The sequence below is a fragment of the Astatotilapia calliptera genome, chromosome 3 (assembly GCF_964374335.1).
Source record: "Astatotilapia calliptera chromosome 3, fAstCal68.1, whole genome shotgun sequence".
Taxonomy (NCBI): Eukaryota; Metazoa; Chordata; class Actinopteri; order Cichliformes; family Cichlidae; genus Astatotilapia; species Astatotilapia calliptera.
The window spans coordinates 31970126-31984356 of NC_137424.1; the positions used below are offsets into that span (position 1 = coordinate 31970126).

The following is a 14231-nucleotide window of genomic DNA, read 5'->3' on the forward strand; positions in this document are numbered from 1 at the left end:
CCTCATCATCAGAGTCTGGCACAACAGCGACAGGTTTATCAGTCTTTTTCTGTTCATGTCTTGTACAATTATCTTTTTCAGGCACTTTTTCAAAAGGTAAGTGGTCACATGACATAAGCAAGTTTCTGTGAAGCACTCTAGAGTGCCCTCTGCCTCTCTCCGGTCTTACCTCAAAGATGGGGAGGTCAGGCCCCATTTTTCTGACTACTGTGTGAACAGTGTCCTCCCAATAGTCTCTCAGTTTCCCTGGGCCTCCTCTAGGTGTCAGGTTTCTGACCAGAACTCTCTCGCCAGGTTGTAACACAGAACTCCTTACTTTTGTGTCGTAGTGTCTTTTGCCCTTTTCAGCAGCTTTCTTTGCATTCTCATTTGCTATAGGCTTGTTCCATGCTCTTTCTCCATTTTTCAACATAGTCTCTGTGGTCACTAAAATCTGTTTCTGAGTACAGTCCAAAGAGCATATCTACTGGTAGCCTGGGTGACCGTCCAAACAGTAGGTAAAATGGGGAGTAGCTAGTGACTTCACAATGTGTGCAATTATATGCATACATTAACTTGTTGATAGATTCCTTCCAGTTTGACTTTTGTGTTTCAGTTAGCATTCTAAGCATTTGCAACAATGTCCTGTTCATACGTTCAACTTGACCGTTCCCCATTGGGTGATAGGGTGTTGTCCTAGAACTGGCCATGCCACAAAGCTTTTTGAGCTGACTGAATAGCTGATTTTCAAATTCACCTCCTTGGTCATGATGAATGCGACAGGGGAAGCCAAACTTTAGGGCATAGTCATTGAATATCAGGTTTGCAGCAGTTTTGCCTGACTTGGAGGTGGTGGCATAGGCTTGGGCAAAACGTGTGAAGTGGTCAGTTATCACTAGAATATATTCATAACCGCCTTTGCATTTTTCAAGATGGAGAAAGTCTATACACACCAGCTCAAAGGGCTGCGTAGTTACAATGTTAGTTAAAGGAGCTCTTGTTTCATGGCTGGGCTTTTTCTGCTTTACACAGGAACAAACGTTGGTCACATAATGCTCGATGTCTGCCTGCATGTGTGGCCAAAAGAAGCGTTCACGTATCAAAGACACTGTGTGATCAACACCTTGATGGCCCATATTATTGTGCAGCTCTTCAAGTACAGTCTATTGAACTGATCTGGTAGGACTAGCTGTTTCCGGGCAGAAGTAAGTCTGTACAAGGTGCCATTGTTATCTAGTCTTAACTTGCCCCACTCTCTGAACAAGCATTTTGTCTTAGGGTCAAATGTTCTTAGCTCTTTGGGCAGTGGTTTTGAATCTGTCTGTTTACACTGTAATACAGGGCTTATAACAGGATCAGACTTTTGCGCTTCATTAAGCTGTTCTTTTGGTATGGGTGTGAATGTTGCTTCTGCTGGCTCACCTTCTGCTGTGACTGACATTGCTGCAGCTGAGAGTGTCCATGCGGCAGGTGTGTCTTTCTGTACCTCAATGGCCTGGATAGCAGCTGCAATAGTGTCCGGTGGCACTTCCTCAGAGCAGTCTCTCATTAAGGTTTCTACATCAAGTGGCATTCTTGATAAAGCATCTGCATCACTGTTTTCCTTCCCTGGTTTGTACTTAATGGTGAAGTGAAAATCAGCGAGCTCAGCGACCCATCTTGATGTGGTGGCATTCAGTTTGGCTGTTGACAGAATGTACGTTAGCGGGTTGTTATCGCTGTAGACAGTAAATGTTGGGGCATAGTACAAATAGTCTCTGAATTTGTCAGTGATAGCCCACTTCAATGCTAAAAATTCTAGTTTTCCTGCATGGAAGTGGTAGTCTTTTTCAGCCGCTGTTAGAGTACGGGAGCCATAAGCAATAACTCGCAGCTTACCATCTTGTCTCTAGTACAACACTGCGCCTAGCCCTTTGTGTGAGGCGTCTGTGTGTACGATGAACGGCTGTGTGAAATCTGGGAACCCCAGCACTGGTGGGTGAAGCAAACAGTCTAGCTAAGCTACTCTAGTCAAGCGCACGTTGATGCTGGTCAGTCCACACGATTTGTTTTGAGGAGGGCACAACTTGACTGGCTCTCTTTGGTCTTGCCCTTGGCCCTTTTGTGGTGTCTGAGTTCTCTGGGGTTTTGTCAGCTTTTAACAGTTCATACAAACAACCTGCTTTTCTGGAGAAGTCTTTTATGTATTGTCTGTAGTAGGAGAGAAGGCCTAACATTTTTCTGAGCTGACCAACATTTTGTGGTTTTATACCTTTGAGTGCTTTGACTGCTTCAGAGTCTGCAGGATCCACTTTACTGCCTTCTGCAGACACTATTCTGCCCAAATAGCGCACCTCAGACTTAAACATGTCGCACTTACTTGGCTTAAGCTTTATACCAAAGCCTCTCAATCTCTGGAGCACTTTTCTCACGTCCTCCAAGTGATCTTTGAACGTTTTGCTGTAAACTAATGTGTCATCCAGATAGGGGATGCAGATGTTGTCGCGAAGCCCATCCAGACACTCTTCCATATAGCGCTGAAATGCTGCAGGGGCATTCATAAGTCCAAAGGGGATGCGAATCCACTCATATAATCCCCAGGGGGTCACAAAAGCAGTGAGTGGACGACTTTCTTCTGACATGAACCCCTGGTGGTACGCTTTCCCCTGATCTAAAAGCGAAAACCAGGAGTTTTCACCCAAACTGTCCATAATGTCCTGGACGCGTGGGATGGGCTGGCGATCAGGATGGGTTTTCCGATTCAGGTCTCTGTAGTTTATGCACAGTCTTAAAGTACCATCTTTTTTTCTAACACAAACAACTGGTGAGGAGTATGACGAGTCTGATTTTCTGACCCAGCCTTGTGCTATTAAATCATGCAGGTAACTTTTCATCTCTTGGTAGAGCGGCCGTGGCACAGACAGGTACGTATGTGCGTTTGACTGGTTCGTAGTCTTTGAGTGATATGGTCATTTTCAGTTTTTCAATACAGCCTATATCATTGTCTGTTTTAGAGAAAGACTGGCATTCCTCTCTGAGCATCTGTTTCGCTAATACTCTCTGCTCTTCACCCAGGTGGCTAAGATCTACAGGTGGGTCCCACTCTTCACTAGCGCTACACTGGGCTTGTGTATTTGTCTGGTTAACAGTAGCTACAGATGTGGCTTTTTCAAACACCTGGGCAGTTAAACAGCTGTAATAGTCTGAACCGAACCAACTAATGTACGGCCTGGTATGACAATTTCATGGTCAGTTGGGTTAGAGACACCTAGTGTTATGACGGGTAAAGTACCCTTCTTAACTTTAACCAAAGTATCAAAAAACTCAAGATTGTCTGGCCACTGGGGGTTTAAGTCTGGCTCAAATATCATGACCATGTCTTGTTTGAATGGCCCTGCTGCTATACGACCCTCAACATGCATGTGGCTTTTTTTTGGTACAGTAATACAGTCTTTCTTTGTCATCACTTTGTACTTGTCAACTGCATCTGCACTAACAGCCTGTATAAAAGCTTTCACCTTGTGTCTTTTGAGGCTGGGAAATGCTTTTCTCACTGTGCTGTACAGTTTAGCTTGGTCAGTCTTATTCACAATGTATTCAATTACATTGTAGCCTATAATAGGGCATGTGAGCTGAAAACCTTTCATTACCAACATGGGGATGGTCAATTTCTCAGTTTGTTCAGTTCCGGAAACAAGTTGGAAGGTTGTCTCAACCCACCCAAGATATGGCATGTTGGTCCCATTTGCTGCGGTCAGGGTGAGTTCAGATGTATCCATAATATCTGCTACATCTCTCAGCTCTGTGTGTGGCAGATAGTACTTTTTCCACTTCTCATCGATGATTGATACCTGTGAGCCTGAGTCCCATAGAGCTTGAAGCCTGTGGCCGTCCAGGAGACACTCAACCAGACATTGCCTGCCCACCAGAGATGTGACTTTGTGAGGGGAATTTACATGAGCTGGCGACAGTGGTACCTGGACAGTCTCATTTTCTTTCTTAGTCTTTAAGCCAGTGCATTGTCTCTTATGTTTTCTCCAGTGTTGTTTCTGGCATGTTCTTGAACAATAAAGTGCATTTTTACATGCTGAACACTGTCTCATGCCTGACTTTTCTTGTTTACAGTTGGAGCAATGTTGGGACTTGTGGATGATGGGCATGGTTAACACTCGTCCCTCGGTGGTAACCATTGCTGGTTTAAATGTTTCTCTTTATATGGTCTCATACCTCTGCTTCTACAACCAGCCTGAAAGTGTTCTCTACTCCCACAGAGGTAGCAGTGGGTGCAGCGCTTGTTGACTCCATTCTGCTGGCAGATGTGGCACCTCCTCTCACAGCAGGCTGGACTACCTGTGTAGTGTACAGGATACTGAGGGGGTGGTGGTCTTTGACGGGGGCCCTGGAAGCTATAATACTGCTGGTCCCTATCATACTGCATAACTGGTGGTGGGGCATATGACTGAGGACCAGGCACCGGCTGCTGTAGAGTCTCTTTAATCTGAGCTATCTCTGCACTGAGACCTTTCAGGGAGGCTACACCTGTCTTAAGCTCCGCTAACTCAGTTAAAAGCTCGGGTGGTATCTTAGCTTTAACTTCTTTTACAGGCTTCTTAGCCGGTGACACATCATCTGACTGCACTGCACTCACACTTGTAGCAGTCTGTGATGCTAAACATCTCTTCTTGTTTTTCCTTTCTGCCTCATTGGCACAAGCCATATTTAACCTCTCTAACAGGAGTTCATCAGGTATCTTAGAGTCCAACAGGAGTGGCTGCATATCTATCCTGACACTGTCACTCTGGAAGCCTGTGAGTATGGTGTGCAAACACATACGCTGGACAAAAGCTGGGTCGTATTTGAGTCCTGACTCTGATTCTTGGGAAGCAAATAAGACTTTCTGCTTTAGATCTAAAACTCTCATCAGGAAGCTTTGAGCAGTCTCTTTTGGGGTTCAACCAAGCCTATATTCAGACCCATCTCAGTGGACTGGATCAGACAAATGTGGAAACACTAATGAGTCTTTGGCCACACAGTTTGTCTGAATTAATTAATTTAATTCTCCCAACACATTAAAAATGAAGGCAATAATACATCACTAACATAATTTCAAGATCTGTTGATTAACATTCTATGGACAGAAAGACAATTTTAAATCCACATCACTGAGGTCATTTTAACTTAACACTGACCGAAGTTTAACTCTGCAGATCATGACAGATATAGAATGAATGTTCCATTAAAACATTTAAAAAATACATATAGATACATATAAGATTACATATGTCAGAGCAGGAAAAGATAATTTTAAATACAGAATAACAAAGTCAAATATTTAGTATATACTCAGATTTGCTTCAAAAACCTCAAACATGTAAATATTTTACATCAGATCCCCCAGATACAGCACTGTTAGCTTTTTCATTTTGACTGTCCTATTAAAAGAATGGAGACTGAGTCATCTATAACACACATAGTGACTATCTGAAACAAAGCAAAAGGATGTTCATATGCATGTGCGAATGTACATGAGCTAATGATTAGCGTTAAAAAATTTTTTAGTTTTAATATAATTACTTGAATTAATTACTTAAAAGTGCAAAAAACCTGTGAGCAGATTATTTTTCAAACAGAGGTAAACGTAACCAAAAACTTCTTTAAAAAACTTGCTTTAAATCATATTGTTTAATATGTATGTGGGTGTTAAAATATTTTAAGGTTTGTCTTATGAAATACTAGTTTTTCTTTCTATCTCACAAAAACAAAAATTACAATATCTGGGATGTGTTCTTCTGTACACAAGAACAAAAATGAGAAGGTATGTAAGTTGTTACTTGATGTTAAATGATTTCTTGAGGCTTTTTTCTGCCTGCTCTTTTGTGATGTCATTCCAACTTTTAGGAATATCAGCAGGGTTTGCATTATATTCTTTGGCAAGGTCCGTGTTGTACTTTGCCATTACATATTTCCAGTAGTCTGATGCCTCAAGGCTCGAATCTGGAGGGATTTTCCAGTCTGGGTAAATTTCCTTGTAATTCTTGTAAGGGTGCCATCTACCATTTGTATCAATGCAGCTAAAACACTGCTCACTGATCACAGAGGAAGAGCATATGTCAGTGACAAGTTTGTTTGTTACATGCCAAGTGTATTTACCCAGACCCTGTGGCCTATGCACTGCAGCAAAATGCTCATTATGTTTTCCTCCTCTTGCATCACAGACAACTTTGCAGAATGGACACTGTTTGCCACAACCAACCAGTTTGTTGAAAAGCTCATTCTCAGGCTGCACATGGAGCTGCTGTAGTTTCACTTCAAAGTTCAGTGTCTGAAACTCTTTTCTCAGAACTTGTTCCATCTCATTCACAGACACTGTGAGCCAGTCAGCAAACTGTTTCTTGTCAGCATTGTTCAAAAACATGAAAGCACCAAGAGCATCTTTGGAAATTACCAGTTTATCACCAAGTTCTTTACAAATATCTTCAACAAATGTCTTCAAGTCATGACTCTTTCCTGTTTTTGCCTTGTTGATGGCATCATTTATGCTTCTGATACATGACTGGAGATGTCGGTCCTCAAATTCAAATGCTGTTGACACATTTGAGTAGCGCTCCACTATTTGGTGGTAAATCCATGTTTTTACATAATCCTCATATGAAAAAATATAACTCAGATAGTTTTTTAAATCATTCTTTGAGAGTAAATCCAATAAAACTGAATACTGGAAGGACATTCGTGTGCTGAACTGCTCACATGTCTGCATTTCATCAATGATTTTAGGACCCAGGGACTGATTGATAAAGTCTTGAACAGCAGGCTTCAAGCACTGGTTGGTGAATTCTTCTGCTTTCTTTTGACATTGGTCTTCTTTATTAACCACATGTTTGAAATCATCACAAAACCTGTCCTTGTTCTTAATCAAACATTTGTAGGGATCATTTTCTTCATACACTTTCTTAAACTCTATGGCTGCAATTCCACAGATGTGCTGTTTTAGAAAAACTTCAAACATAATGTCTCCCTTGACGTCTTGGTTTTTCTCAAGGTTCTCATCAGTGATGTGTAGGATCTCCTTGATGTATGTGTCACAGTACATTTTTTTCCTTCTCACTTTTTCACTCACAAACTGAGTGCAAACATCTATGATGCTGTCAGCCAGTTTTTGTGCAGCCATTATGTAATCTTGAATGTCAAAAAACATACCTACTTCCTCAACTCTATTTGAGTATCTTTCAGCTGTATATCTGAAAGGTACCAAACCACAATCTTCCAGCCTTTTTTCTAAGAGTTCAAGTGTAACGTCCCCTTTATGTTTCAGGCTTTCTCTCAGATAAGATGATGCATTGGTAAAGATTTGCTCAGCTTGCTTTTCAGAACAAGGAAGTTTCTTCAGTGTTTCACACCACATCTTGAGAAACTTATTTTCAAGTTCTGTCTCTCCCATCGGAACATTATTTTTCCAACACTCATTAATCAGTAGCCAAACTGCATTTTCAATCTCTTTTATGTGATTCTCTTTGATTCGATCAATTTCTATCATTTCCTGTGTGATTTCTGCTGCTGCTGTGAGTTGATTAAAAACACTCCTTTCCATTTTACGCCGAAGGCTCTTTACATTGCTTGAAAATTCCTCTTTATATCCTTCGACAAGATGAACATGACCGTCTGTTTTCTTAAAATATTGTCTCAGATTTTCTAGAAGTCTTGTCTCCCATGTGGACAGCACTGTGGAGGCTTCAATTTTCAAACGTTTGAGAAATTCTCTGATGTCAGAAAACTGAGATTTTGCTACAATTGTACCAAAATTGGAAATTCTTGTTTCTGCGTTTGTTACCCAGGTGTACATCTCTTTTTTGAATTCCCACTCCCATTTGTTGAATTCTGTGCAGAGTCTCATGTATAAATCAGCTACGAGATTGTTTCTGAAGCTGAAGATGAAGCTTTCGTGCTTTACTGCATTCCATAGGTTTGACATCCACTCTTTAAAATCCAAGATATCCTTGGCCGATGACTGACAGTTTCCCAGCAGTTGGATGATGTGTTTCTTGAGCTCATATACAGCCTCACTGTAGCCTGCACTGACTGGTGCCATTGGCGGGTTTCCATTCCAGAGTCCAGGAATGTACCAGTTCCCAGTGTCTGGACTGTACTCCATCACATCAGTGAAGCTCTTGTTCTCCTCTTTCTTTTCCATTTTGGCTGCTGCCTGGGTCATCTCATTTAACTGTTCCAGGAGCAGTTTCCTGTCTCGTAAGTTCTTCTCATGGGCTGAAACATCAGACACATTCTGATGAACAAACACACATTTAGGCTTTTTGCCCACCTCCTTCATCCTGAGAAAAGCATGCACAACTATTTGTAGGATGTCCTTCATTTCAGTCGAATTCTCCATTGCAACATTGACAATGGTGACATCACTCAGCCCCACAACAAGTGTAGCAAGCTCATTGTCGTGCTCATAGCTGTTGTCTAGTTGTGCAAGTTCTGGTGACTTTAAGCCCTCAGTGTCAATGATCAGCATGAAGTCACAGTTTAGGACTTTTTTCATATCTTCATCGATTTTGATGAGCGACATAAAAGCACCTCGAGTACATCGACCACTGCTGACCGCAAACTGCACTCCAAACATGGTGTTAAGGAGAGTGGACTTTCCTGTGCCCTGAACTCCAAGAACTGTGACTACCAGGATCTTTCTGTTTGGAGAAATCAAGTCACTGAGCTGAGAGAGAACATCACTCACCCATCTGAGAGGGATGTTGGATGCATCTCCATCTACAAGCTCAAGGGGAAATCCATCAAGCAACAACTGTGCACACAGTTTGGGCAGATGCTGCAGCTGTTGATGTGCTGGATCTGTTTGTGGAAGGGACAGTGAGGCTTCATAGATCTGACCCATTTCACGGAAGAAGTGTTCAGTCCCCAGTGAGCTGTTGGAAATTTGTCTGTCAATTTCCTTGATCTCTTCTTTGTTCTCAGAGTTCTTAAATTTTTCTTTATATTTTTCCCGAAGTTCAGACAATTTTACATGAGACAGGTTATCGAGGTTCATTTGCATCAATTTCAGGAAATAAAACCTCTCTGTTCCTGGGCTTGATATTGCATTGATGAAACATGTCATAGCTGTCGACATGTTATAAGAGTTCTGCTTTTTCCGCAGTTCTTTTTTCTGTAACAGAAGTTCACTTCTGTAATCTTCAATATTTCTAGACCCGATATGTTGAAGTCGAAATTCTTCCTTCTCTAAGCAGGTCAGTTTTTTCCATATTTCACCTTGTCGTGGAAGCTGATCTTCTTTGTATTTATGGATGTCATGAATTTCAGCAGTGATGGCTTCTGCATTTGTCTTTGCAGTCTGACACTCTGGAGAGTCTTCATCAACCAGGATTCCCAGTTTATAGGCAATGTCTGCCATCTGCTCTATTGTCATCTTAATCTTTGAGTTCTTCACCACATCTCTGACTTTTTTTCTCAAAGTTTGTACAAAATCTGCATCATTTTTCTGTTTCTTCTTAGTTATGATGTTGTTGTTACTCAAGCCCAATTTGTTTGCTACTGTTCTTAAAACCTCGTTATTACTTTCACCATTACCAACCAAGAAGATCTGTGTCTTTTGGTTTATGTTAGTGAGTAGACTGCACTCAGACTCATCCAAATCGCCGAAGAACACAAAAACTGCTGCAGATGTCTGACACAGAAAGGAGTATTGTGTTTCAAAAGATTCAATGTCCCCACGAAGGTTAGCTACAGCCACTGGCTGACTGAAAATATCAATGTTTGTGTTTCCACCAGGAAGATACCAAGTAATCTCAGTCAGTCCGTTGGATATTGCTCTTGGACTGTCACCACACTCCATGTTGTAGTGAACAAAGGTGTCATGGTACTGCTGAGAATTGCTCAGAAGCTTATTGAGAATCTCTGACTTGGACCAGGAGCACTCACCCAGTCTGACAAAAGAGATCATTGGAAGTTCAGAGAGAACGATTCTGTCTTCAATGAAGCCCTTGGACTCTGACAGAGACTGGGGTCTGTACTTTTTAACAATGTCTCTCATGGCCCACAGCATGAGTGTGCACTGATTGGTGTCACAATTGGGAAGCAGCAGAGGAACAGAGAACTGACACATGGACATTTTTAGTGCCATTTCCTGCTGTACAAAACCATCAGAACACAGAAAGAGAGCAGTGATTATGTCGAGTGGGTTTGGCATGTCTGTGATCAATGATTGATCATTATGTTTTATCCTATTTCTAGCTGTGACATTAACCATCATCAGTTCCTTTAGAAAATACCATGGGAGGTCTGATTTATACTTGGCAGGTTCATCATTAATCATCTGCTCATCAATCTCAAGTAATTTGCTACGTGATTGTTTCTCCCTGTAGTACCGCTTCAAGTTCAAGTCCTCCAGTATGCTCACCAGGTGCCTCCCTGTTGATATAAAAAATTTTGTTATTTCTGTAACCATCTTAATGACTACCGGTATGTTTCTTACACATACAAATCTAATAACATCGTTCGCATAAAACGACCACTTCCTGTGGTAGTCTTATAGCTTTCATATATATACATAGGTATACTGCAAGGTATATCGTATCATTGTTCAAGTGTTTACTACACATTGGGAGGGTTTTTTAAATCGTTTGTTTTCCTAGAAATTAAAATCATCAAATTAGTCTTTTATACTTAGTTTAAACAATGTTTAGTTACTTGTTTATGCAAAGTATTCATCACTGTGATTTGTTTTGTATTATAAAAGCTTTAAAAAACAAAACAAATAAAAGCTATAAAAGCATTTCTTTAAGTTTAGTTTCTTAGTTTTAGTGATGTGTTGATAGGTTCATTTTAGGGGTATCGTCTTCTTTAAATATTGCTAATCTAGAGTGTCTTTCTTTTCTAGTCATACTATTTCGCTGATCTACAAATACTAAAGTTAGATTCCACTATGCTGTTCAGATAGTAAACTCGTCTGGAAAGAGATCCTGTTCAAAATTGGCTAACTCTATTTTTAAGATTCTTCAAAAACGCTATCCACTGTACAGATTAAACTAAACAACTAGCCGAGGAAAATGGGTAGATGGATGGATAGGTAATAGTAATTTTCTCAGTATCTGTACCATGAATGTAAATTTCTAAAATTTAGATTTGACAAATTATACGAAACAGCATTAAATTTAGCTAAATTCACACTGATAACTGTTATATTTGGGATAACCTTACAGTGGAACTTTAAAATATTACTTCCAACCTACAAGTTTGTTTTTCACCTATTTTGAATGTGCAGTATTATCACACAACTTTTCAAATAAACAAAAAGTATAATGAAATTACTTTATAAAGACATTTCCATGTTTACACTGAGACTTAGCAAGTCCATGCACCCGTTCCCTGTGTAACACATTTTTGTTTGTTTTTTGTATTTTAAATAGCTATGACTTAAATTTACTTACTTGTGTGTGTATGTCTGCTGCAGCTGGTCACAATGTAGGTCTTAGCTTCACCAGCAGGAGTCTCCAAATGCTGAGACACTAACTCACTGTCGATATTAAACAGTGTTTTTTTCACATGACAACAAGGAGCTGTGGGAAAAATAATAGTAATAGTGATTGATAATGTTTTTACTTAAACGACTTATAGAGATTTCATCATGCAGCTTTTTGCTGAAACATGAAATTGCATAAAAATGTATTTTACCTCCTGCATCAGTCTGTTGGCGGGGATCTTTGCAGATACTGCATGGAGTTGGAGGGGTCTCTACTTCCTCGCAGTAAAGCTCAACAAACAAGTCTTCGGCACTGATTTTCTTTTGATAAATGATTAATTCTATATTAAAAAACAAATACATAATAATCTCCTAATTTTTTATTCAAGTACAAAGTAGCTGCTTACCTTCATTGTGGGTGCAGTCCCTAACACCCCACTGTTGCTTTAGGTTATTCCAGCAGTGTCTCTCTGATTACTATAATGAAAGTAAAGTGATTATTCTTCAAAGATTATTTCCTAAATGGAAGTTTAGCTGTCAAAATGAAACTCAAATGTCAAACTAGACAACCAACTCCCCGACTCTCCGTGGAGTTGGTTTTCTAGTTTGCAGGGGTGAAAAAATGAGTAGTGGTCTAATTTGGATATATAAAACATATATAAATATATATATTTCAAAAACAAGGCAAGAAGAGAAAATATGAAAACTGGATCTGAAAACACTGATCATGATTTTCCGGAATAGATGGAAGCACATAATTAAGAAGGGAGAGATTCAAGGATTCAGGAAAAACAAAAGGCTGCTTTCATGACGAGCCATATTAACCCTATAATGCACTTTGTATCATATGTGATACATGAGCTTCTTAGACCTCTAGCTCATTAACATGATCAATACTTGCTATAATTTCAAATTGTTATGGACATAACTCTTTTTTTTTTGTCTAAAATTAACATTGTTGTTAAGAAAAAGTTGCCAAAGACGTCCAATGTATCAAATGCGATATATATATATATATATATATATATATATATATATATATATATATATATATATATATATATATATATATAAACATCTCAGTTCCATAAAATCTGAATTTTCTGGCTATGTTTTGATGGGTTGGGTCTTACAGGGTTAATACCTAAAGTGTAGCTGTTAATTGAGACATTGGTACATACTGCAGTGGAGTGTACGACTGTACTAATCTGATTAAAAGCTGTTTCAATATCTATTAATAAACAAAATTAAATATATACATAGTATGTGTATGCATATGGTGGGGCTTGTGGACCAGAAATGCCGGAGCCAATTTTTTGTCCCAGTCCAGCCCTGGTGAAAACCCAGCCCATTTCAATCATATGTATTATATTCCTGGATCATAATAAACAAGATAGATTGAGTTGAACTTTAATTAATTAACAGTATGTAAATTAAAGTAATTTAATTATTAATAATTAATAAGTATTTGTTTTACAATAATTTACACAAATTACTGCACTGCAGCACTAATTTACATACTGTAAAAATAATTATTATGACTTTGGAAAGAGAATACTAAAGCTCATAAGACGTAAGTTTAACTAATGGGTAATTATAGGAACATGGCACCTGTAGTACATTGAGAGACATGTATAAAGTTGGAATGGGCTGAAAGCATTAACAAACAATCCACTTCTTAGCATTTTTGCATTTATAGCATTTATACTTGTGCAACAGTATTTGCTGGCACATCACCAAGAGGTGCATTTCAGATTATGTGTAGGTAACGGAAGCATAAATTCCCTAGGTTGTCTGCTAGTGGTCAGTGTGCCAAAGGTGGCTTCACAATGGACTGGAAAATCAGTTTTGATGGTTCACTAGCTAGTTTTTTTGTTTTGTGTTTTTGTCTTCCTAATCATATGCATAATGAAAGCATCACTGATGAAAAAAAAGACTATAAAACAACCTACCTTTATAGCAGATATCTGATCACGGCAAAATGCTGTTCTCTGATCCAGTGTTTGTTTGTTCTTTTTCTTTCTTCTTTCCTCTTTTCTACAATATTCACAGTAAAACTGCTGTTCTGTTTCTATCCCTGTAACAGTCTACTGCTACTGTCCCTATAGCAGTGTACTGATGGTGATTCTGAGCTCTCCTTTTATATTGTTAGGCGAATACTTTCACTTTCACTCAGGTGAGGCAGCAATTTTTTTTTCACTTTCACAGTCACAATCAACCAGTCAAGCTTCAGTTAATGATTGAGGCATTTTAAGAAAAAGAAATGGTATGAAAAAAAAGCTTATATTGGAATAAGATCAGCAAATCTTTTCCTCATATTTGACTGATGGTTTTGTATATGCAATTTTATTTTCATTGAAACTGTGGTTAGTTTTAAAAGTGCTTCAAAATGATTGCCCAAATAGACCACATTTGACAAAAGTACTCAGTCACCCATCGAAATCATTGCAGAGAGATTAGATTAGTTTTGTATTAAATTAAATGCTGTAATTAAAAGTTAAAACCAGATGTACATAACTGATCGCAGGAATAACCTCAGGAGAACAAAGCATCACTAAATGTTTAAGTCAGCTGGTTTTCACCAACTTCACAGTCGGAGGTTCTGATATGTTGGTCTCTCACATGAAATAATTAGTTCAGACACTGACAAAAATAAAAACATAACATGCTTAGTAGGGTAGGACTCACAGATGTGAAAGAGCTGAAAAAGTTTGTCTGCATTCCAGCAAACAATTAGCTGGGGCTTGTGAGTTTGTGGCAGAGACTAACTTTGTCATCCAGAAAATGTGGATAATAAGGA

At 39.2% G+C, this 14231-nt stretch overlaps 1 protein-coding gene across 1 annotated transcript; it reads right to left on the reverse strand.

Annotated features, from left to right (window-relative positions):
* Nucleotides 1–4939: 4939 nt before the first annotated feature.
* On the reverse strand, nucleotides 4940–13515 carry LOC113012050 (interferon-induced very large GTPase 1-like). Its single transcript, XM_080295209.1, has 7 exons — nucleotides 13384–13515; nucleotides 11839–11908; nucleotides 11644–11752; nucleotides 11418–11528; nucleotides 10824–10845; nucleotides 10520–10563; nucleotides 4940–10380 (listed from the first exon to the last, which is right to left on the reverse strand). The coding sequence occupies exons 2-7, from the start codon at nucleotides 11842–11844 to the stop codon at nucleotides 5786–5788; spliced, it is 4887 nt and encodes a 1628-aa protein (XP_080151335.1). The 5' UTR covers nucleotides 11845–11908; nucleotides 13384–13515; the 3' UTR covers nucleotides 4940–5785.
* Nucleotides 13516–14231: the final 716 nt, after the last annotated feature.